Source organism: Anser anser (genome assembly GCF_964211835.1).
Source record: "Anser anser genome assembly, chromosome: 1".
Classification (NCBI taxonomy): Eukaryota; Metazoa; Chordata; class Aves; order Anseriformes; family Anatidae; genus Anser; species Anser anser.
In genome coordinates, this window is record NC_139720.1 from 100,970,398 (window position 1) to 100,993,180 (window position 22,783).

Consider the following 22,783-nt stretch of genomic DNA (forward strand, 5'->3'; position numbering starts at 1 on the left):
ACAATATTTTCTTTTCTGCATAAGCTCTAGAAAAAGATCCCTGCTCAGCCAAGCCGGCCTTGTGTCCTACTTGCTTGACTTCTGACATTTTGGAATTGCCTGATCCTGCAGTCTTAAGAGATTGCTCTTAAAAAGTGACCAGTACAGATGGACCCCAATACCTTCTAAAGCAGAATCCCATGGGACCTGACTAATAAGTTCCTTGAGCAGCCTGAAGTCTACTCTTTCCATATCCAGGGTCAAAGCTTTGCTGGAAGTTTTATCACCAAAGATTTGAAACTCAGCTACTTCATTGCCACTGTGGCCAACATGGCCACCAACCACCACTTCACTCAAGACACTCTCTGTTCACAGGCCACCAGTCCTAGTCAGCTCCTTGGTACCTGTTCTGAGAAGTTATCATCAATGTGCCACAGGAATTTCCTGGACCTGTTTGTATCAGCTGTGTGGTATTCCCAGTTAATGCCTGGCAAGTTGAAGTTACCCATAAGGACAAGGGTAGCTGATCTAGAGTTCTCTCTTAATTCTTTATAGAATAATTAATCAGTATTGTCAACCTGGCTGAGTTGTTTATAGTAGGCTCCCACAATGACATCCACTTTATTTGCTTGTCCCTTAGTCCTTACCCAGAGGCTCTCAACTGTGGCATTGCCAAATGTAAGCTCCGTACAATTGAGTCCCTCTGTTACATACGGTGCAACCCCCTATCCCTCCTGAAGAGCCTTAAGAGTACATCATAACACACCAGTCACAGAACTCTTTCCACCAAGCCTCAGTTATGCTAACGATGTTATAGCTCTGGGACAGAGCCAAAGCTTCTAGTTTCTCTTGCTTATTCTTTATGCTATGTGCATTAGTATAGAAATATTTCAAATGTGCTCTAACGTAGCCAGCATCTTGTGGAGACTGACATAACTCACCTAGCACATCATCCCTCAAACTTTGATGTGCTGTCCCATAGTTTATCACTGGTGAGCCTCAGTTTATCCCTTACACTCTTCAAGACTAGTTTTAAGCTCTTCCAATCAGCCCTGCTAACTCTTTAGCAAAAATCCTTTTCCCCCTTTGAGAAAGGTTTATCCTGCAGGTCTGGTGTTGTATAGACCATCCTGTGATCAAAAAATCCAGAATTTTGCCAGGGACACCAGCCTCATAGCCATGTATTGATAAGCTGTGTCTGCCTGTTTCTTCCAATACCATTCCCTGCAACTAGAAGGATAGAGGAAAACACTACCTGTGCTTCTGAACTTTTAACCAACTGGCTCAGGGACCTACAGCCTCTTTTGATCATTCTTGCTGTTTCTTTTGATCTCACTGCAGCTTCATCACTGCCTACATTAAGAAAAAAAAAATGATAATCTGAGAGCCATATCAGGCTAGGAAGTTTTCTGGTAACACCTTTAACCCAGGCTCCAAGGAGACAGTAGACTTCCCTATGAGTTCGGTGTAGTTGGCGTATTGTGACTCTGTTCTCCTCAGAAGCGAGTCGCTAATGACAATAACCTGTCTCTTATTTGTTAATGTAGGTGGTTGTGATGCAGGGGGTAGGTTGACCTGCCCTTGGCGATCTCTCCAATGTAGATGGACCATCATAGACATCATTGTTTGAGCATCCTTCAAGTTCCATGGCCTCACACGTATTGCATAAGGGAACCCGAGAAAGTGAGGTAGGCGGGGAAGGAGTTTGCCTGCTGCCCTAAGCAGAAACCTGTTTCCTCATCTCTTAAGTTACCACCGTCTACCTACCTGGTGGCAAGAAGGTGGTGAATCCTTTGTATCTTATGTTATGACTGGCTGATGCACCTGTCCCAGGATGGTAGAGTACAATTCCACCAATTTCCTTCTCAGACTCCCTGATGCTCCTCAACCTGCCCACCTCCTCAGAGAGCTCTGCCATTAGGCTGAGCAGTTTCTCTGCCTGGCCACACCTCCAACAGTTGCACTCACTGCTGCCCTCAGACACTGACAGAAAACTTGGGCACACCCTGAAGCTTGAGACCTGGATGGCTGTGTTTCCTTGGGAGCTCTGTCTGGGTAACTGCGCCAGATCCAGTGAGTGCAGAGGCCATAGGGGATGCAGAAGACATAGTTTTCTGCTTGAAGGATACCACTGCTAAAGCTCTTTGTGAGAGGATTATGACCATCAATTCAACTAACCATTTGGACTGGTAGAGTGACAATGCCCTTCCTGCATGCTCTTCCATGCAAACTGCTGTGCAAACTGCCACCCCACGCCTTGTTTGCCCTATGTTGGGGTTGCAGTGCTCCCTAGGGCTGCCTTCTGTAGATTTTGGAGGTTGCTCCTGGCCCCACCCAAGCCTCATCAGTTGCTTTCACAAGAACGATTAACCCCTTCCAGAAGGAGAATAGTATCTCCTTTTGACAGCTTGCCTTCACCACACACTCCCCAATACACAGCATGGCCCATGGGTCCCATCCTGTGGGTCTTGTGAGGCCTAGGATCAGTAGATGCTAACATTCTCCCATTACTGCATTTTCTTGAGGCCCAGTAGTGAGATTTCATAAAGATCTATTCAATCTCATTTTAACAAAATATTTTACCATAGTTCTGGCTCTGACCTCAGCATATTTTTTTAAATAAGTGATTTTGTAAATTACACAGGAAGTTCTCTATTTTATCAGTCTAACATCTCTTTCACACACCTCCCCCCCTTAACCTTTTCTAAAGCAATCTTAGATTTGATGCTGAACCAAAAATCCCATAGCTCTCCGTTAAACCAAAGAGTGGGTAGAAAAGAAGCAGCTGAAGCACATGTAGTTTCCTGCTGAAGAACCTCAGAACTGAACAGTAGGATTGCACAGGCAGCAGAAATGAAATTCACATTCACTCTGTGTATTCTTTGGAGTGACTACAAAAGAGGCCATCTAGCCCAATAGTCAGAGTGAGTTTTACAGTATAAATATCTGTATCCATAAGACAGACTAATTTACTTCACACAAACTAAATGTAAATAAAAAAAATTACACTGGGTTTGAAGACACAACAGGGAGAGGCAGTAAGTTCACCACCAAATCCCTGAGCATTTTTATTTGGAAGTCTATGCTTTCTGGCTATTCAAGAACATGGTCTACCACAGTATCAGAGCCGAATAACCATTAACAGGATGAACTATCCATCTGTAACAAGACCACATCCACAGCTAAGGATGTTCTTGGGAAGATTACAACTCTTTCAGCGAGATTCAAATCATTACCTATACTGTAGCTTTTTGCAGTAGTCGATATATATATATATATAAAAAAAAACGCACATGGGCAACCTTGTCTTCTGCTTTTGTGGGATTTCTTCATGAACTGGGATTGCCTGCACCCTCCTCCTCTGACCATCCTGATAAGATCACTGCTGGTCCCATTGGAAAGAACTGGCTTCACGCATATTTTTGATGCAAACATCTTAGATGTTCTACTTGGATTTTGCAATGGGAAAAAAAAGTGTCTGTTTCAAACTGAAACAATTAAGATGATACAAGTAACAAAATAGCTGTCCCAGGAGCAAATGTCCACACAACTACTCAGTAGTTTCTACTGAAATCCCACCAGTCTTCTTATTTCTTGATAGATGGGGGTAGCCAGTTCTTTGGCTTTCTCTGCTCCAGCCTCTAAAACCTTTATCAGATGGGATTTGTCCTCCTGGAGTTTCTTGATTTCATTCCTGATTGGTGCAAATTTTTGAATAACTGCCTCTGCTACCACCATTTTGTAGTGAGCAGTGTCAAGACCAACAGATTGGTGCAGTACTTCTTCTGTGCTAAGTCCTGATACTGCAGCATGAATGGACACCAGATTGGAGACACCAGGGCGACTGGCTGGGTCATAGGTCACCTCAGAGGTAAAGTCAGTCACAGCCTTGCGGAATTTCAACACTATCTCATCAGGGCTGTCCACTATGTTAACAGTAGCTAACTTCTGTGGGTCTGACTTAGACATCTTCACTGTTGGATCTCTGAGGGATTTTATTTTCTTTGTTGTACCTTAAAAAAAAAAAAAGGAACAATTATGCACATGCACAGACAATGGTTTCTTATGACAATTGCTAAGAACACTGGTAGCTGTATGGTAAAGCTCTGTTTGCCCATGCTTAAAAAGGAGTTGTGAACACTATCGCGTACCCTCCCATTTAGTCCTTGTGGTCTCCCTGTCCTTCTAAGTCAATTTCACCTCCCCTAACTAAATGAAAACTTAACTTCATTTTTGCCCTCCTGTCTAAGTGGAAACTTCTGTGGGGACACTGTCTAATATTTTCTGTGGCTACATGATGATCTTCCCCACAAACTCTCTCATTCTGTTACATTCCTGGCACCAGGAATGAGATACCTTGATAGCACAGAATTGACATTACTGAAAGCTTCTGTAACGGTGGGGGAATGGGCTAAATCCCTTGGTAAACAGAAGCCCAGAACAGGTAATCTCCTTTAGGAAACTCTTATCACCAAGCATTTTGGTAATTATCCTAAATGTCAATAAAGACAACTAGTTCTCAAGAGTTCCCTAACCATACACTAACCAGTTCCGGTAAAGGGAAGTCACTGCTCAGACAAGCTGTGCGTATTGTACAAACTACTGAGATACATGTGTACACATGAAATAGAATAACAGCATTAGGGGAAGATTGCAAAGTATTTTGTTTAACAGAATCAACCTGAACTGTTTCAGTCTTTCACCAAGAAACATGATTCATGGTATACACAAAAGTACCTCTAATTTAGAAAGCATTCACACCAATTGTTTTTAGACATCTAATACAACCAACTAAATTCATCATGTACTCTTCATTGACTGATTATGCACTCAGTGTAAGGACAGGGTACAGTTCAGACTACCCCAGAAAGGGCTCTGTTCTGAATCACCTTTTGGAAGAGTCTGTCTCTTTCCTGCAAATTTGAAGGAGTCTGGGTAATTAAGCTTCCTACAGTTAGTGAGTCTGAGTAACTCCCTAACTGCTCCATTAATCTAGGTCATGTCATTGGTTTGTGTATACCTGTGCACTTACTAAGGTATGCTTCTCATGAGGAAAGTGAAAAGTTCGTTTTTTTACAGTTGGAGCTTTTGGCTTACTGCTAAACAGTCTCCCCCTGTGCCATAGGCTACATTCACCTCCTCATTACAGCGCTTACTATTTAGTTGTTCATTAGAAACTACAGGGCTTGCAATAATCAGTATTCTTTAAACCCCACTCTAGGTCTAACACCATTTTTGTCACTGAGGCTTGAAAACCGAGAAAGGTTTATTACTGCCTGTCTTTTTTAAGGTGAGAGCTCCTTGCCCTTTTGGGGGCGAAGGTCTCTGCTGTGCATTCCTCTACATTACTTACAACAAAGATGCAATGCTTCTTCCTTGCCCAATTTTTCACGTTTCTTAACAAACATGCCATTTGCGCCATCTGACTCCCCCTCACCCCCCGGCCTATGACCTTGTAGCTCAAAATGGCTGAGAAGATTTTCCTTATAAGTCTCCCTTAGTCTAAGATCAAAAAACAGCAAGTCTAAGCTCTATAAAAGACCCTTACTGAAATATGCAAGTATAAATTAAACACACTTGAGCACTTTTTGAACACTGTAGCAATAAACCTACGAGCTATTTAGCATGCTTAATGTAAAGATTACCATTCAGAAACTACAGAATTCTACTTGCTAGGGGTCTTACCTTGTTCTTTAAACATCTCCTGAACTAGCAACATGTAGGAGAGACCCTAAATGCATACATTTCTCTACCAAGGCCTTGTAAAGACTTACGTCCGTTTTGGTAGTTCATTTTCACAGCCGCTAGTCTTTTGCTATCAGTTTTTCCCTTGTCAACCCTTTTAGCATCAGAGAATTCTCTTTTCCTGGTACCCGAAACTGTTCCCACAATATTTAAATCCATCTTCAGCCCTGAAGTGCAATTTAGGGGGTAAATAAATAAATAAATAAAACACCAAGACCAGCTCACTTAAAATGGCTTTGGGCACAGGAAAGAATTCACCGTATTTCTTGTTGAAATGTTGTGCTATATCTTGGGCTAGTTCCAGGTGCAGGACTTGATCTTCTCCAACAGGAACATGTGTCGACCTTTTAATAAAAGACAGATACAGGAAATTCAGCAAAGCTCTGTGGTTCTGCTGAAATGTTACTCAAGACTGTCACAGCTCCTGCCATGACTGAGGACCAGACTGAGCCAAACACACAGTCCCAGCTAGATATAGGTGCTGTGTGGACAACATTCCAAACAGACTGCATCCCAGTGTGAATCTGCTTTCTGTGCCTAAACTGAAGCACAACTCCAAGGGTAAAAATAACGTTTCACAAAAACACATATAGTAAAGAAACCAGTAAGAGCAAATAATTAAACTCAGCTCAAAGAAAGGTTTTTGTCATATCTCCTGCTGTCTCTTTAGAGATCAAAGAGCATGTGTTAGAGTGTGTGAACAAAGCAAGAAAGATCTGCAAGGCATAAAGTCCAACCTTGCCTTGTCAAGTCCCAGGAAGACATAACTGTTGTTGAGAAGTTAGTACTATGAATTTACCAAGGGAAGGAAAGAAGAGAGTGGTTCTTCCTCATGGGTCATGATTTTATAAATATCACGTGGGACAGCATTTCTACTACCACAAGTGTTATCTTTCCTAGATTAGGGCTGTTAGGATCAAAGGATCATTTGATCTTCTGTACTGAGCTCCATAGCTTGAATGAAATTCTAGAGGAAAATATAATCTGTGTCTGAGGACACGACTAGGTGAAGAATCCATTACTTCCCCTGGTGATTCTTTCCCACAGTTAATCATACTCGCTAAAAATATATATGATTCTTTTAGATGAGGCTGACTTGAAATTTTGCCAGCTTTTGATTACTCTTCCCTCCTCCAAGCAGATTTTTTTCTAATGCTTGCAGGGTATTCATCTCTGAATCCTGGATATGTTCCAGTGTAAGAAAGTTCACTACGCATCTTTCAAGTTCCCAGAAAAATTCAGTTCAACACAGTACTTCTTCCTTCCGATTCTGAATTACTGGGCAGACATCCAGGAATCAATTTGTCCACCTTTATCCACCACCAAATAGTCAGCAAAGCAACCTAAAAACAGTTACAGTAGCCAATAGGAAATCACAGTGGCCTACAACTAACAGGAAGAAAATCAGTTACCATAATCAATATACTATAAGCAGGTCAAAAGAAATGTTTCCATATGCCAAAATGGTTCCATATTCACAAAGTTTGCCACTAAACAGAAAACATATTGTTTTTATAAATGTCTCTGCATGATTCTTTGCCTTTTCCTTTGCTGCTTTTTTAATATTTCTGTCCTGTTGCTATTTTTATTCCTTTCTGTCATATATTCACCTTCTGTCCATTTTCCTTTTTCTTTGATCCTTGGTTCATCTGAATTAGTACTGTTTATCCCCTTCTCCTGTTCTTAATTCTTCTTTGTGACTGCTGTTCCCTTCCTGTGTTTCCATTTCTCCCTTATTCTTGTTCCCTATATTATGCTTTTACATTAAAACATTTCTTATTAAAGATACTATGTGAAACTTCTTCAAAGAGATATTGTTTCTCTTTCACTTCCCTGTTTTGCGCTCTGTCTGGACAACCTGCTGTTAATACACATGGTAGCAAACAAAACACAGACTTCACTAAAGAATGATGAATCACATGATCTTAATAGAGATGGAAGAGACATACATGGTTGAAATCAATCAATCCAAAAGCAAGGTAATTTCTGATAACGTTGCCTACATTTCACCCTACAGTACTGCTTGACAATCAAATGGGTCTCAATATATAAAAGATTATTTTAATGTTCAAATTCTAATTCTTCCTTTTGCTTCCTTCCCATTATTTTTAGTTAAATTTCAAATTAATTAGAAATATCATCTACTGGTCTTCCTACGTTACTGTCTTCCCCTACTAATGATTACTTAGGATTAAATTTCTCTAGATACATTTTTCTGGTTAACTACTTGCAAATCTTAGTTATTTTGTCTTTATAGTTCTGCATATAACTTCAGTATTCCAGCAAATAGTCACAACCTCACTTCAAAAAATTTCAAAGTACATACACTTGAAACATAAAAATAATTAATGCACAGCGCAATACCTCTGACATTTACTTATGGAGACAGTTTAAAACATATGAAATATAACCAGTCATGACAGTGTACAGCAAGCTTGAACAGCTAGGCTCTATAGAATCAGCACTGCATGAAATAAAGCATAACTACTTGAAAAAGAAAAGTTACGTACAAATGTGTGTGAATATGTAATATCTATAATTAAAATCAATGTGCTATAATTTTCTGAGAATTGTTCTGAGGTGACTGGCTTTTTTGTTTGTTTAAAGCCATGTCTTTTGCTTTCAACCTAGGCTAGATTTCAACTGGCCACTGTAGAGTGAAAAAGCTGTCATCCATTTCCAATCTTCTGATCTAATCACACCCAGCTCCCCACTTAGTAAGTTAGCATGTTGACCTGATGAACATTCATTCATTCTAAAGCAGATGAACAGACATTGCCCATGGGCTCACATTCTGATTCTTACTTGTACAGCAAAATATCTGCTGCTTGAAGCACAGGGTAAGTCAACAAACCAACAGTTCCACCATTACTCTGGCTGGCACGCTTCATCTGTTTGGACAAGAAAAACAAAAAAAATCACCTTTTTAGCTAACAATATCAAAGTCCATGATTTTAATTAATTAGAGCTCCAACTAATTTGTGTGTTTCAGCCACAGCGCTCATTCATCGTGTAACTCTATAGAAAAGTGTGTCATGTAAAATCTGCTCCTTGTGAATACACACATCCCTTTTTATGTTCTATATGAATTTTCCTACACTGTTCTAATATTGTAGTAGGAAGAGAATACAGCCTTATGCATGCTTTCTAACCCACTAACCAAATGATTACAAACAAAAAATGGTCAGGTTGGTTATTACACTTATTATGATAACCCTTACCTTTTAAATAGTGTTTTCAGCTTTAAATTTTTGAAACACTTTATAGCGTAAATATAAAAAGGCATTAACCACCTGCATTTCAATGACCACAGATCAAGATGCAGCGATTGCAGTCACCAGGAGGGTCAGTGACAACCAGGAGGAGAACCCAGAACTACAGAGGCAGGGTCCAATGTTCTCTCCATTAGTTCACATTGCCCCACACAATCCACCCTCTGTCCTGAAGTCTTTTACCACTCCAGGATATTGATCATTGAAACCAAGATATTCCAGATAAAGATATTCAATATGTTCTAGCAACAGCATATCTACTTTTTGTTTTTAACCATAGTTAACTACACTAAAACTCTACAACCTAAGTGATTTCACTAAGATTAAAATATCTTTAATTTTTTCCTCGCCCTATCACACAGATTATCTCTTCATCCCCACGTGCCTAGGTTCAGGAAACCTACTCTGCAAAACCTAGCACCTGTAACACCTATCTGTAGGTTTGGAAAGTCAATCCAGTTAAAGTAGGACTTTAGAGTTTAACTTTAGAACCTCAGGTTTAAAAAGGTTGGCTTTAATCTATGCCACACATTAACGCTGGTTGCTGTATTTAAGTTTTACTGTTTTTATTTAATTAAGAAGAAAAACAGGAAAAAAAGAAAACATCTGGAGGTATTTAGGACTGCTCTGAACTCTGCAAGCCAAACTGCTCTTAAGATTTTTTCCCCCTTTTTTGATACTTCTCTCTCCTGCTGTTTGGTTTTTCTGCCTACTAAATGCCAAATAAAATCCAAGGAAATTAAACGCAAGAATGCAGTTGATACAGCAATGCTGATACAGTACCAAGATTAAGATGAGCATGGAACTTGTAAAGGCAAACATTCAAGGTGCATTAACTTTATCATTCGGCACACTTTTAATATTTATAATTTCTATACTCCTCTCCCAACAAATGTTTCTTTTGCATCCTCTTCCATAAAATCTACAGAACAGCCACCTCCCTTTATGGAACTCCTTAATAAGCAAGGCTTCCACTACAAAATATTGTACTTTTCTGCATTATTAAACAAACATTGAAATAAGTCCTTTTATTTATTTAAAAAAAATCAGTTTAATAAAACTAATTAAACAACTCTTCCATCTGGTACAGCTTCTGCTAGTCTCTGCCAAAAATATTATCCTGTAGTTTCTAACAGGAACACATTCACTGATAGCAACAGACATGAAAACACACATTTTCCTCTTTCCACCATATGACTAGAGAATTGTTTAACCCAAAAGCAAGGATAACCAAGATACAGTTAGTACTTCACAGATAACAAGTATTTCAAGGACAAAAATTCTGCTGAATTCCCACACATTTCCTTTCAACTTATTAAACAGTTCATAAATACCTTCCATTGGGGCAAGCGTAGTAAACGTGGCACATTAGTTATGCACCCAAGAATCCAGGCAAGTTCTGCATGCTCAGGAACCTGGAAGTAAAAAGTCAGAATGTATTTTATTCTTCTGCATTTATACGTACATTTCCTTGAAATCAAAATAGATAAACAATATCAAAGATTAGAAAATCATTTATTTTTGTCATTTTTTTTTCACTGAGGTCAGCAGTGACAAACTAACTTAAAGGCTGAGGCCATGTCGGAGGCCAATCCAGGAAGCCCAGTGAGAAAACCAGGGCAGCAGGTACAGCACTGAGAACACGTACACCATGACATAGCTCAGGTGAAGACCAGGGGCCACAGTCTGAGCTTAGGTGGAGACCCTGGTGCAATGGTGCATGGGTGGAGGGCCCTGGTGGGGTTTGTCAGGGCTTTGAGTGCACCAACAGGCCTTAATTGCACTGCCACTGTCTGAATAACAGGGATAACAGCAGAAGTTGTGTGTTGAACTTAGAGCATAGCCTGAATAGCACATTAATTTGCCCCTCAGTTCAGCAGTCCTATCAAAACTAATACTTATCTGGAGGTGGAAGAGAAGGATCAGGCCTCCCTTTTCTGCAAGGGTGGTTTTAAAAGATGAGAGAGAAAGAAGACCCTGTGTAATCTCATACAACAAAGTCTTCATTTAACCTTCTGGGGAAAATGTTACATCAGTGCAATTTTAATAGCTTCAGAAACATATTAGACAGAATGATATTCCCCTCTTCCTGCTAAGAGGAAGACTTTCTACAGACCAAGACAAGAAACATGCTGTGCAGCAACCTATGCTGGATGAATCCACATTTAGATTTTTGACAAACATCCCTCAGCTTTTTCATTTTCAATATTAATTTCAGGATTAGTAAAAAAACAGGCAAGCTTTGCTGATGCATACTCTGTTCTTTAATATCTCTTTAGCCATTTTGATCTGTTGCTAGTTAGCTATAAGATAAAAAAAAAAACAAAAAAAACCAAGGTGATCTGTATTCTGTTCCTTTGCTTACAAATTTTATTCGCTCCTTTCAATATTGGCAGGTTTGGATATTTAAAAGCATGCTCACCATCTCAAAGGTGTTCAAAGCGTTATGCTCACAATATGATACAACCTCCCAGATGGAAGGCAGTAAGAAGCGTTTGTTAACAAGTAAGAACTTGCATTGTTAATGGCAATTCCTTTGTTGTCACATTTTATATTAAGTCATTTCCTAGCTAACAGTCATTAGACTGTTTTGGTTGCCAATGTTGCATAAAGGTATCTGACCTCAAGGCAAAATCCCAGTGAGAGATATGAAATATTTCTGGTTGATTTTCTCTCTCTCTCTCTCTCTTTTAATTTCCTCATGCTTATATGACTTGCTATTTTCTGTGCACAAGACAAAGTGCATCAAGATGCACCAAATGTATCTTCTGCAAGACACAAGGAGTAAACTTAGCTGCATAGAAAATACTAAGCCCAGACTCCTATTTCATCTAGGAGGAATCACCATCTGGTTCAAAGTGGTTTCTCATTCCTTTCTTCTAGTCACGGATAGAGAGAAGATGGTGCTCTGTTGCACTTGTGTTGACAAGGACTCCCTTTAAAACTATGCAGTCATCGATCTGACTCTGTCAGACGTTGCTTCCACAGCCAAGACTGCATGTGTGTTTCATTGCATCAGTGGCTTTGACATTACATCAGTTACCAAAACACCAAGTGATCTAAACAGCATTTGTTGAGTTGATTCCACAGTTCTGTGTTCCTGCAAGCTATACTCGCTTCTAAACTTCAAAAGCAACCCTGTCCTTTCCTAAGCAAGGCTAGAAGAGTTCTGAATACTGTTAAGAAAAAGACTGAAGAAAAGGGGAGAAAATATAAAAGAATGCACAGAAGGGTAGAGATTTCAGCTGGAAAAAAAAATTGGTACTGGAGCCTAATGCGTTAAGTCATCACCCAAATTGCAGTAACTGACTGTATGTTGGTCTGTGAATCAAGAGGTACTAGGCCTAAACCACAAATCATTTGTCAGACTAAATCACAGTTTAAGCTACTGTGTTTTACTTGGCAAGAGGGACAGGTAATTGGTGCATTGGTCGGTCACTGTGCACCAGTTGAAATGTGATTACTCAAGCTACAGTACTCTACCACTTTGATTTGTACAACTGCGAAGTTGTATACAAATACAAAGAAACTTGAAGACATGACATGTATATGATACCAGTAAAATAAAGGCCCAGTCACCTCTTCCTTTCTGGTGCTGATAATTCCCTGGTGCTGATAATTGGTGCTCGTCTCTTGGACAAGCTCTGTTAGCCTCCTGCCTCCCCTCTCTCGCCACCACCATTCTGTTTAAAAACCTGAGTGAAGGTCTGCTAAGCAATGAAAACATAAGAACATATGAAACATCATACTGGATCACAGCAGAGGTACCTGTAGCCAAGCACCTGTTTCCAAGAGTGGCAAAAAGAGATGCAATTTAGACAGCACACATGAGCCCATTTCTTCCTACAGTACCTTTCCCCTCATACTTCACCAGCATTCATAATAGCTGTATTAGGGAAAATCAGAAGCTATTACCTCTGGCCCAGTCTCATTAGTATCCATGTTCCCCATGAATGTGTCTAATCCCTTCTTGAACCTGCTCATACTACTCACTCCACAACCTCACACAGCAACAAGTTCCAGAGGTTCAAACCTGGTGGGTAAAATACTTTCATTTATCCACTAAATTCTCATTACTAGTTGTAAATGCCACCTACGTCTTGTATTGCACAATTCAACAATTCCACAAGACTTCTTTACTGAGTTGTGACTAAGTTCCATACTGTGTAAAGGTTTACACTACTTTTAGCTAGATGCTTTACTTTGCATTTCAAGCTCTTCTGCAACCAATGTGCCTACCTAATCTTGTTTTATGAGGCCATTGGGTGTTCTTTTCCCCTGCCATAGCATTTAACAACCCAAAAAGTGCTCAGCATTGCCCACAAACTTGGGCAATCCCTTTTCTTTGGGAAAGGGATTTTCTAGACTACTGTGGAGTTTGAGTGGTGCTTCATATTTTATATTTTTAAAAATATACCTATATATGTTTGTTTTTTAAAATACTACCTCCAAGATGGTTGTAGCTTTCACGCCTTTAAAAAAAAAATGTATTTTTGACAATTGGACTTCACTTTCAGCTAGCTCTCTTTCCTGAAATTGAGCATTCATGTACTTTATTTCACCTGATCTCTCCAACTACAATGCTAAACACAGCTGTAATTAGGTGGCTAGTACTGATAGGACTCCACTAAAACATCCTGATCTAGGTAGGTCCTCTGCATCAAACAAAAACAAACCAAGAATGGCATTATTTCTCATGGATTTTAAAACTAGGAAGCATCATTTATTGCATCCAAAAATGTTATCAGTATGCCTTTGATAAAGCCTTTACATGGACAGTTAAAATGTAATAATACTGCTCCGTCCTAAATGTGCAGCTTCTCTAATCAATAATTGGAGGACTAATTACCTAGTAAATCCTCTATTTATTGTTTCCCTGACAGTGACAACTATTTTGCATTTTGTAGCTTTCACAAACAAGCTTAAGCAGATCCATATAGTGAATGCTGCTTTTTAGACAGCCCAAATCTCACCCTTTGCTTCTCTCAGTAAATACATTGTTTCTACCCATTTTCTGTTCTTCCCTCTTGCCCATTTTAATGCAGCTTTCCTTCCTAATCCTTTACAAGTCTGTAAAACCCATCAACATTTCTCAAAGGGTCAAGATGGTCATCTCTCTGCTATTACCAGCAACACATTTCCTCCTTCAATTTCCACTGCATTACGCATCCCCCATGACTGGCTTGCTAATCACTACTCAAAGAGTTATTTCCAGAACAAACTACTGGCATTCCTTCCTCATGGCCCAACACACTCCATTCTGCAGACAGGTTTTATTATTATTATTGTTAATTATTATTTTAAAACCACACTTTTAACAAAGGTTACCACTTACAAGAGATAATGCACAGTTAGCTAGAAGGTACAGACATCTCTGTTTCTGCGTTTGGCTAAGTACCTTGCTTCTTCCTCTTTACAAATAGCTTCTTAATTGTTCACTTGTGCAGCCACTCAACATTACTAAACTCAGATCACAATTTACACTTGGAACATCTCTGGAGTGTTATATGCTGAAGTACAACCTCAGGGCTTCTCCCTGCAGATGTACTACTTAGCTCTTGACCCCAGCTATTCCCGACCAAGTTATTACTGCTATCCCCTGGCCACAGCCAGAGTTGATGACATGGAAAACCAATAGCTACTTTGAGTCCAAGTAATTCTAGATAGTTTTTCATGCTGAGACATACAGCTGAGGAGAACAGCAAGCTACCAGATTCAGGAACAGAGGGAAAGGCATGGATCCTGCAAGCAGATATGAAAGTAGGCAGCTTGGTAACAATGGCACTGGGCTTTCTGATGCTTACTACACAAAGTTTTGCGTCAGCAGCTGAAGAGGCTTCCTGCAAACAGAGATTCACTGTTTCATTTTGAAGATAGATTTCCTCAAGTTGCAACCTATGCCCTTCTTTATAAGGGACTTCAGACTTGCTGCATGTCTGTTATGTGGAAGCAGCTTCCCATCAGCAATGTAACCTCATTAAGATCTACATTTTAGATGGGCAGAAAGTTTCAAAGATTTGTTTTTGACAGTGCAGGAGACAAATAAACAAGTCTGGAGAGATATTTTGTATATTTGTGTACTAAAAAAGTGGGGACAGAAGACAGAACACGTCCTAAACTACAAAAGAGAGAAAACATTTTTGAGCATTTTTGTCTCATCTAGACATACCAGTTAGTGCTTCTAATTCAAGATTCTAAATTCAAGAGGCCTTTTATAACAAAGTTCTCTCCACATTTGTTTTTCTACAACTAGAAATAAGATTTTATTAATGCCTAAGACTGCAAGCACTATGTTCAAGATGCTTGGTAATGCATGTTTATATTATACAGTTAGAGAGAATAATGGAGCCATGAACAAGACAAATTAGACTGTTCTTGAATCAAATGCACATAGCAACTGAAGCACCCAGTGAGAAACTTTTATGATAGAAAATTTAACATGACATCCCAAATTCCCATTCAAAGAAATAGTTGTAGCAAGGGTGAAATAAGTTCATGGTTACAAAGGCAGCGTCTCACTTAAAGAACATAAGTCAAGCAATATAGCAAATTGTGGGGGGAGGGATGGTTAGCTATTGTTGGTAAATCCATCAGTATTTACAGCTTTCATTACCACCTTTGACCAATTTAATAACTTACCCTCATTTATATTTGATTAAAACTTACAGAAATAAGATCTGGCTCTTTTTTCCCCCAAAATCTGATCAAGAATAACCCTGCCAGAGTCCAACAATTATAAACCCGGATAAAGCAGAGTCATTTGGTCCAGACAACCTCCATTTATTCAATTTATTCAATACCAAATGAACTTCTTTTCAGAAAGATTTTTCCAGTTGAACCCACAATACTGTCTGGGTAATCAGTTTGGTGTGTCCAGAAGACTGGTGGAGAGGAATGTACAGACAGCTACATCATAGTATGAAATAAACCAGGTAAATTACGGAAGAGGAAAAAAAAAGAAAAAAATACTACTGAACCATAACTTTTCTTCCCACTGAGCACTAGTTATGTCTAGCTCAGTCCTATGGGGGAGAAAACACAGGGATGAGAGAAGCAGAATAATTTGCTAAATTAGTTACATACTTCCTCTTACAACAGGAAGTTTTCAATGGACTATGATAAACTAATGGACTTTAATGAATTTATAAGCCGTGATGCAATGGAAGCTTTTAAGGCCCTCTGAAAATTGGACAAGAAGTAGCTTGAATCTATTCAAATTCTGCTCACAAAACAAAGCAGCTGGATATTTCTGGAATATAATAGCAGTGCAACAGTTAGTGCACACATTTAAATTGTCTTTTTTTGGCTTTTGGAGTTAAAGCTAAGACAAACTGGCAAATTCCCACCTCCAAGAGTTACTGCTTCAATTTGCTTGCACATTGCAAGAATACTGCAGCTGATTATACTTAAAAAATAAATCACCCCATCCAGAAGGCTGAAAACTGCAATTTTCCACCCAGAAACTGAAAGTTAAGTTGTCCAGAAACTCACAGGACTTCTCAGAGAAGTGTTAGTGCAGCATATCAACCTTTGCCTGCTGAATTTTGCATGTGTCAATGAGGATAGGTAGGTGGACAGGAAGAACAGCCTGAGACCACATAAAAGCAACAGCAGTTTCTAAAATCGTTTTGACTGTGAAGCAGATGAGATACAAGATGGTTATGGGTAAGAACTGAAATGTGCATTGTATCTACCAGGAATCAGAGAAAATGGGTTATACCCTGTAAGCTTACCATGTGTGCAGATTGCTTACTGTCTTCTTTTCTTCCCTGTAGTGCTTTTTGGTTTTAGTAAAAAATTCTCTGTTTTATGAAAGATGACTGTTACAGCTTTTTATCAGTTATGGTACTATTTAAGAAATATATATATATTTTTATAGTATTCTTAGGATACGTTGTATATGTCATTATTCTGTTAACTTCCATTTTATGCCTGATAGGCAAAGACGGACACTGAAAGGGTATCCTGATATTGTTTTCTCTACGAGCAAAGACAGTTTCATACATCTTGCAGCTGTACTCCAAATGAAAATTAATAATTCTGAAATATGCATTTATTTTTGTTTTTACAGATATTGTCACTCTTCTATGACTTGTCTTCCTACCTAAGAAAATGTAATTAAAAGAACTGTAATGAAAAATCTTCACTCACTAGGAGGCCATTAGAGAATCCAACATATTCCACAGTTGTCTCTTCCTAGGTAATTTAACTAGGTGTGCTTGTTTATAACCCTTCACAGACAGCGTGGTTCCAAACATTACCCTAAATCTTCGTCATCGTCTAAGTACTTTCAAGTTATCATCATTTATTCTTTCCAGTCACTATTTACCTAAGCTAGAGATCAAATTTGTATAAGGTAACATAGGTGTGGGAGGTATTTGGAGAACAGCTATATATATAGACCAAATATTCAGACACACATTCAGTTTCTGTTTACGTATATTATGGAAAACTGTAATTTACAAATGGTAGATTCTGAAGCATACACGTCTAATTTTCATCAAACTAGCAATTCGCATATGTAGATAACTGAGCTATACATGTGACAATTAAGAACAGATGCCATATGACCTCAAAGTAACACAACAGAAATCAGCCTATACAAAATTCCACTTACTTTTATTTCATTTTCCTTGCAAGGCACATCAAAGTTTGGGGACTCAAAGGCAACCTGTATCCTTATCACAACAGCACCTTTTGGATCTAGTGTAAATCCGAGAGCTATCTGTTCTCGCAACACTATTTTCCCAGCATCGTGTTTAATATTATTCAGCCTTTTGTCTCTTTCTTGCATTGGAATGGATGATAAAATGTGGGAAAACTCTGGAGGTATTTCAGATAGTTCTGGATTAGAGATTTGATCTGCATAAACCCTGCTGTAAATAAAAGACTACCGACAGTGAAACCCTTACAAAATGCACATGCCTTTGGAGAAACAAAGTAATCAATATTTTTCTTCACATATGGCAAACATATTCCAGAGAAGCTACACAAACAGCAGAAAGAAAGAATAGAAAGAGTAGCTAAAATAAAACAAACCAAAAACTTCTTCAGGGATTCTAGACCATTCTTCCCCATGTTGATCCAGAGAAAGTAAAAGGACACAGGAACATTTTCAATAGCAACTGCATGATCAATTCCCTTAGTGGGAGCTTGCCATTATCAGATTAGTTTTAAAGTACAAGAATTTCATCATTATTACTGCTACAGGACCAGGGTGTTTCCAGTCATTACTTGTAGCTGTTTTTAGTAATTAAACACAGAAGTTCATATTTCATAATCACGTAATTGTGTAGTGTTTACTGAAAAATGAACAGAAGTGTTAATCAGAAGTAACTGCAGTAACACTTCTGTGATCTACATATTTTGTAATTTTCAAGATAGAACAGAAAATACAAGAATAATTGTGGTGTGCTAATCTACTGAGTACTCTGTCTTTTAAATAGCAATCTGAACCAATAAAACAGAAAGCCACTTTGTCAATCACCAAACACAAAAAACATTTCTCTATTTGCAGATGGATTTTGTTTTTCTGCTGTCCTCTGAAAATACAGCCTACATTAGTATCCATCCAGTTTTGGTTACTTTGCTTTACGCTTCAGCCAAATCTTTGTAAACAAAAATAGTCTTTTTTAAACTATCCTTGGGGGCTGCTACAGTTGCTGAAAAGGAGAGGCTATCTCCTTTTCATCTCTCTTTTTTAAAAAACAAAAAACAAAAAGAAACAAAAACTAAGCAATTAGAAATCTAAAAAAGAAAATAAAATCAGGCAATAAGCTTTCTTAATTAGCAATAACTGCAATCCATCTTACACCTTTGTTCTGAGGAACAATCATCTTAATATTATATCATTCCTTAACTTACTATTTCTTTATCATACTAATGCAATTATCACATTAGCAAGGTTCCTGTCTCCTTTCCTCGCATCAACAGCTACACGCAGATATTTCTTTTAATTGCTTCCAGAGAAATGTCTGGTCCTGCCAATGTAATTGTAACAGATGAAGAGTGCATTGCTGTGTATACCTGACCACCACATATAGCTTGAATAGACTTATTTTGGGGAAGTCAACAAACCACTTCAGCCTGAACCATTACTGAAACGGTCTGGATTCACAAACTACTATCATAGTCCTTCTGCTGTTTGCAGTGTGACAACAAGCTTACAAAAACCTGCTAAAATCAGCCACTTCTGAAAGCTGTATTGATACATGTGGTAAGTACTACTAAGACAACAGTTCAAGGCATTAGACACCACTCATAGAAAGCAAGTATTTAATGCTTTAGATTAAATAACAAGAAAAAACATGCTATCTGGACTGATAAGGGCACCCAGAAAAGTTAAGATAGATAAAAGCTATTAAGTATATTTAACAAAGGCCAGACAACCCATCATAACATAAAACAGAATCATCTTTGGTGTCAACTTCTGTTTGATAAAGCTGAACATTTTTCAAGTCTAGCTAGCCAAAATTTTCATTGGTTGTTGAGTGCATTGGTTCTACAGAAGCATCACTTACAGTCCTGTCTTCCATTTTCTGAGTCTGATACTTTCTCTCTGGGGACACAAAGATTCTATCTCGGTATAATTACATTGTGAAAGATACAACATGTTTTCTATGGCTAACTGCAATGCAAGATCCTCATTGATAATCTGGTAGGTTCAAGGGAATTCTGCATGTTGGCTTTAGCAAGACCTGCAATAGCAATAGTTCAGCTTTAAAAGTCGCAAGAATGTAAGAACAGCGACACTGGATCAGACCAAATATTCACCTCTGACAGCAAACAGCAGAAGAGAGTTTAGGTACAGAGGAAAGCAGAGATACTTTCCTAACATGGGCTAAGGGTGGTGGCAGCAATTTCTGCAAAGGTGGCACCTCAGGTTTGCAACAGACCTCAAGAGAATTTGCAGAATATTTTGTCCAGTCCTTTTTGAATCCACCTTCTGTTTTAGAAACCTGTATTTCCTTCCCCTCTAACCATAACCTGCAAATCATCTGTATTCCACACTGAAAAGTCTTTGTCTGTGTTTCTAGTTGCTGATCTTGTAACTAACTGAATTGTTCAGTTGCTTGGAGAAAAAAAGAAAAAAAAAGAAAAACAAACCAAACTGTTTTTTACTGCACTGATGGCTTGTAACTCATCTTGAGAATATTCCAGTTAATGTCAGCCTCAACCTGAATGAAGCTAAGTCAGGCTACAGCCAAGTTAAAAGCCAAGCTTTTTATTCAAAAAGATGAACAGATTTGAACAAAGGTTAAATTAATTTAAGCATATCTTAATTAGAATTCGGTGGTAATCTACTTAGATTAGTTTTCTAATATAGAAGAAAAAAAGATGCAGACATTGAATCTGTCTTCATTGTTTCAATATCCATCAAGGACACGGAGCTGTGATTATCATTTGCAGTTTGACAATGACAGGAAACTGCCTGTAAAGAACCATGTTCAAAAGAAAAAAGTAATAGCTGGGTTTCATCTCTCACTGGTAAAATCCAGACCTTGTGTATATCACCTTTGCAGTTCTATTGCAAGTTGGACATCTGTTTAAAGATGTCTTCACAACAGCATAAGCTATGATGTATCTGCCTCTGTTGGAAATAACAGAAGTTTGCCAATTTAAAGTCTGTTATAGAAAGTTATTAGGGCAAGAAAATAAGTTATGCTTCAGGAAAATGCAGCGTGTGCTAGATCAGGCTTACACATACCAAGTAGGAAGGTAAACCCAGTATCATTTGGCACAATCAGAAGAAGCAATCACATATGAACTACTAGATCAGGTGGGAAAAGGTGTGTATGAAAAGGAGCTTGTATTGAAAGAGGAGAAAAAAAATTCCAGAGAAGACAGAACTCACTGGTGATTTTAATGCAACTAACAAAAACATACCATGCCAATCACCTGCAGGAGATACTGTGCAGCTGGCAGACTGAGTAGTAAATGCCAAAACCAAAGCATAGAGACATGTTTTACTTGCCCTTATGGTTGCACAGACTATGTTTATGTATTTATGAATTACTATTCTGTGACCAAAATAAGATTTACTGAGCTAAATTAACGATTAATGGGTATTTCCACTGTGTTACTCATAACACACTCTATTGGTTTTACATGGCAAGGTTTTGGTTGCAAGGGGGCTGCAGGGGTGGCCTCCGTGAGAAGAACCCAGAAGCTGTCCCATGTTAGAGAAAAGCCAGCTCCAGCTGGCTCCAAAAGGGACCCACTGCTGGCCAGAGCTGAGCCACCGAACAACGGTGGTGCTCCTATCTCACATCTGTGAGAGCATGTTTAAGAAAGGGAAAAATTGTTGCACAACAGAAGCTAGGAAAGAGTAGTGAGAAAATGTAGAAAGAAACAGCCCTGCAGCCCCCAAAGTCAGTGCAGGAGGAGGGCAGGAGGTGCTCCAGGCACACAGCAGCAGTCCCCTGCGGCCTGTGGAGAGGCCCCTGATGGAGCAGGCTGTCCCCCTGCAGCCCATGGGTCCCACATGGAGCAGATCTCCACGCTGCCACCTGTGGAAGAGCCCACAGTGGAGCAGGTGGAGGTGTCCTGAAGGGGGCTGTGGCCCCCACCAGAGCAGACCCTGGGCTTGAGCTGCAGCCAGGGGAGAGGAACCCACACAGGAGAAGGTGATCTAGAGAGAGCTGCTGCCCACAGTGGATGTGTGCTGGCGCAGTCCAGTTCCTGAAGGATGAACAGCGTGGTATGGAGCCATACTGAAGCAGTTCTTCAAGAACTGCAGCCTGTTGGAAGCCCATGTTGGATGAGTTCAGGAAGGACTGCATCCCATGGTATGGACCTCACACCGGAGCAGAGAAAGAAAGTAAGGATGAAGGAGACACAGAGATGAAATGCTATGGACTGACAATAACACTCCCTCTCCATTTTCCTGTGCCACTTGCGGGGAGGAGGTAGAAGGTGGATCGGGGGAAGGTGCTTTCAGTTCTCACTGCTCTCTACTGTTATTAATTGGCAGTAAATTAAATGAACCTTCATCAAGCCAGGTCTGCTTTGCCCATGATGGTAACTGGTGAGAGATCTCCCTGTTCTTATCTCAGCCCACAAGTTGTTTCATCGTATCCCCATGTCCTGTTGAGGCAGGAGAGTGAGAGAATGGCATGGTGGATACCTGGTGTCCATCACACATGCATAAGCTGCTAGCTCTGCTTGGAAAATTTATAATGTATTTATCTCTAAATGGACTTTCTGATCATGGTTTCAGCTTCTTCAGAACAGCAGTAAGGGGTGAATTTGAAATCCAACACTGCTAACATTTCCTAGGACCACAAGCATGAAGAAGATACAAAAATTCAGTAATGCTATACTCCTTCATTAACAGGACTGGAAAGCCACTTAACTAGAAATGCTTCTAATATAACAGGGGCACTAACCAGCGACTGTCGGAACAGGAAGCACTTCTTGGGGTCGATCCCACAGGCAAGGACGGCAGCAGTGGTGTCCAGTATGTTTTGACGCAGGACAGCTGGTTCCTTTGGCATGGTGAGAGAGTGCAAGTCCATAATGCTGTATAACACTGAGCTGTACTCTTCCTGCAGATTCACCCAGTTCTGAATGGCTCCAAGGTAGTTACCCAGATGAGGTGTCCCAGTTGGCTGTATGCCAGAGAAAATCCGATCCATGACCATATTCTGTTACAAAGCATTGGTAAAATTAACATAAGCATTTTTGCCAAATTCTTTTATATTTTAGGTTATTAATAAAGCCTTACTTATGCTTGTCTCTTCTTTCCACTTGTCAATGCATTAAAAAGCCCTACCTAGAGATGCCTA

At 39.3% G+C, this 22,783-nt stretch overlaps 1 protein-coding gene across 4 annotated transcripts in view; it reads right to left on the reverse strand.

Moving 5' to 3' along the window:
• Window positions 1-2,992: 2,992 nt before the first annotated feature.
• WARS2 (tryptophanyl tRNA synthetase 2, mitochondrial) overlaps window positions 2,993-22,783 on the reverse strand; it is a 41,692-nt gene continuing 21,901 nt past the window's right edge. For all 4 annotated transcript variants that reach the window (XM_083851180.1, XM_083851179.1, XM_083851182.1 and 1 more), the window contains 5 exons: window positions 22,385-22,642; window positions 10,331-10,411; window positions 8,530-8,615; window positions 5,950-6,068; window positions 2,993-3,992 (listed from right to left, as the gene is read on the reverse strand). In XM_083851180.1, coding sequence (XP_083707306.1) covers window positions 3,544-3,992; window positions 5,950-6,068; window positions 8,530-8,615; window positions 10,331-10,411; window positions 22,385-22,642 — 993 coding nt within the window. In that variant the 3' untranslated portion in view covers window positions 2,993-3,543. The remainder of the gene's footprint in view (window positions 3,993-5,949; window positions 6,069-8,529; window positions 8,616-10,330; window positions 10,412-22,384; window positions 22,643-22,783) is intronic.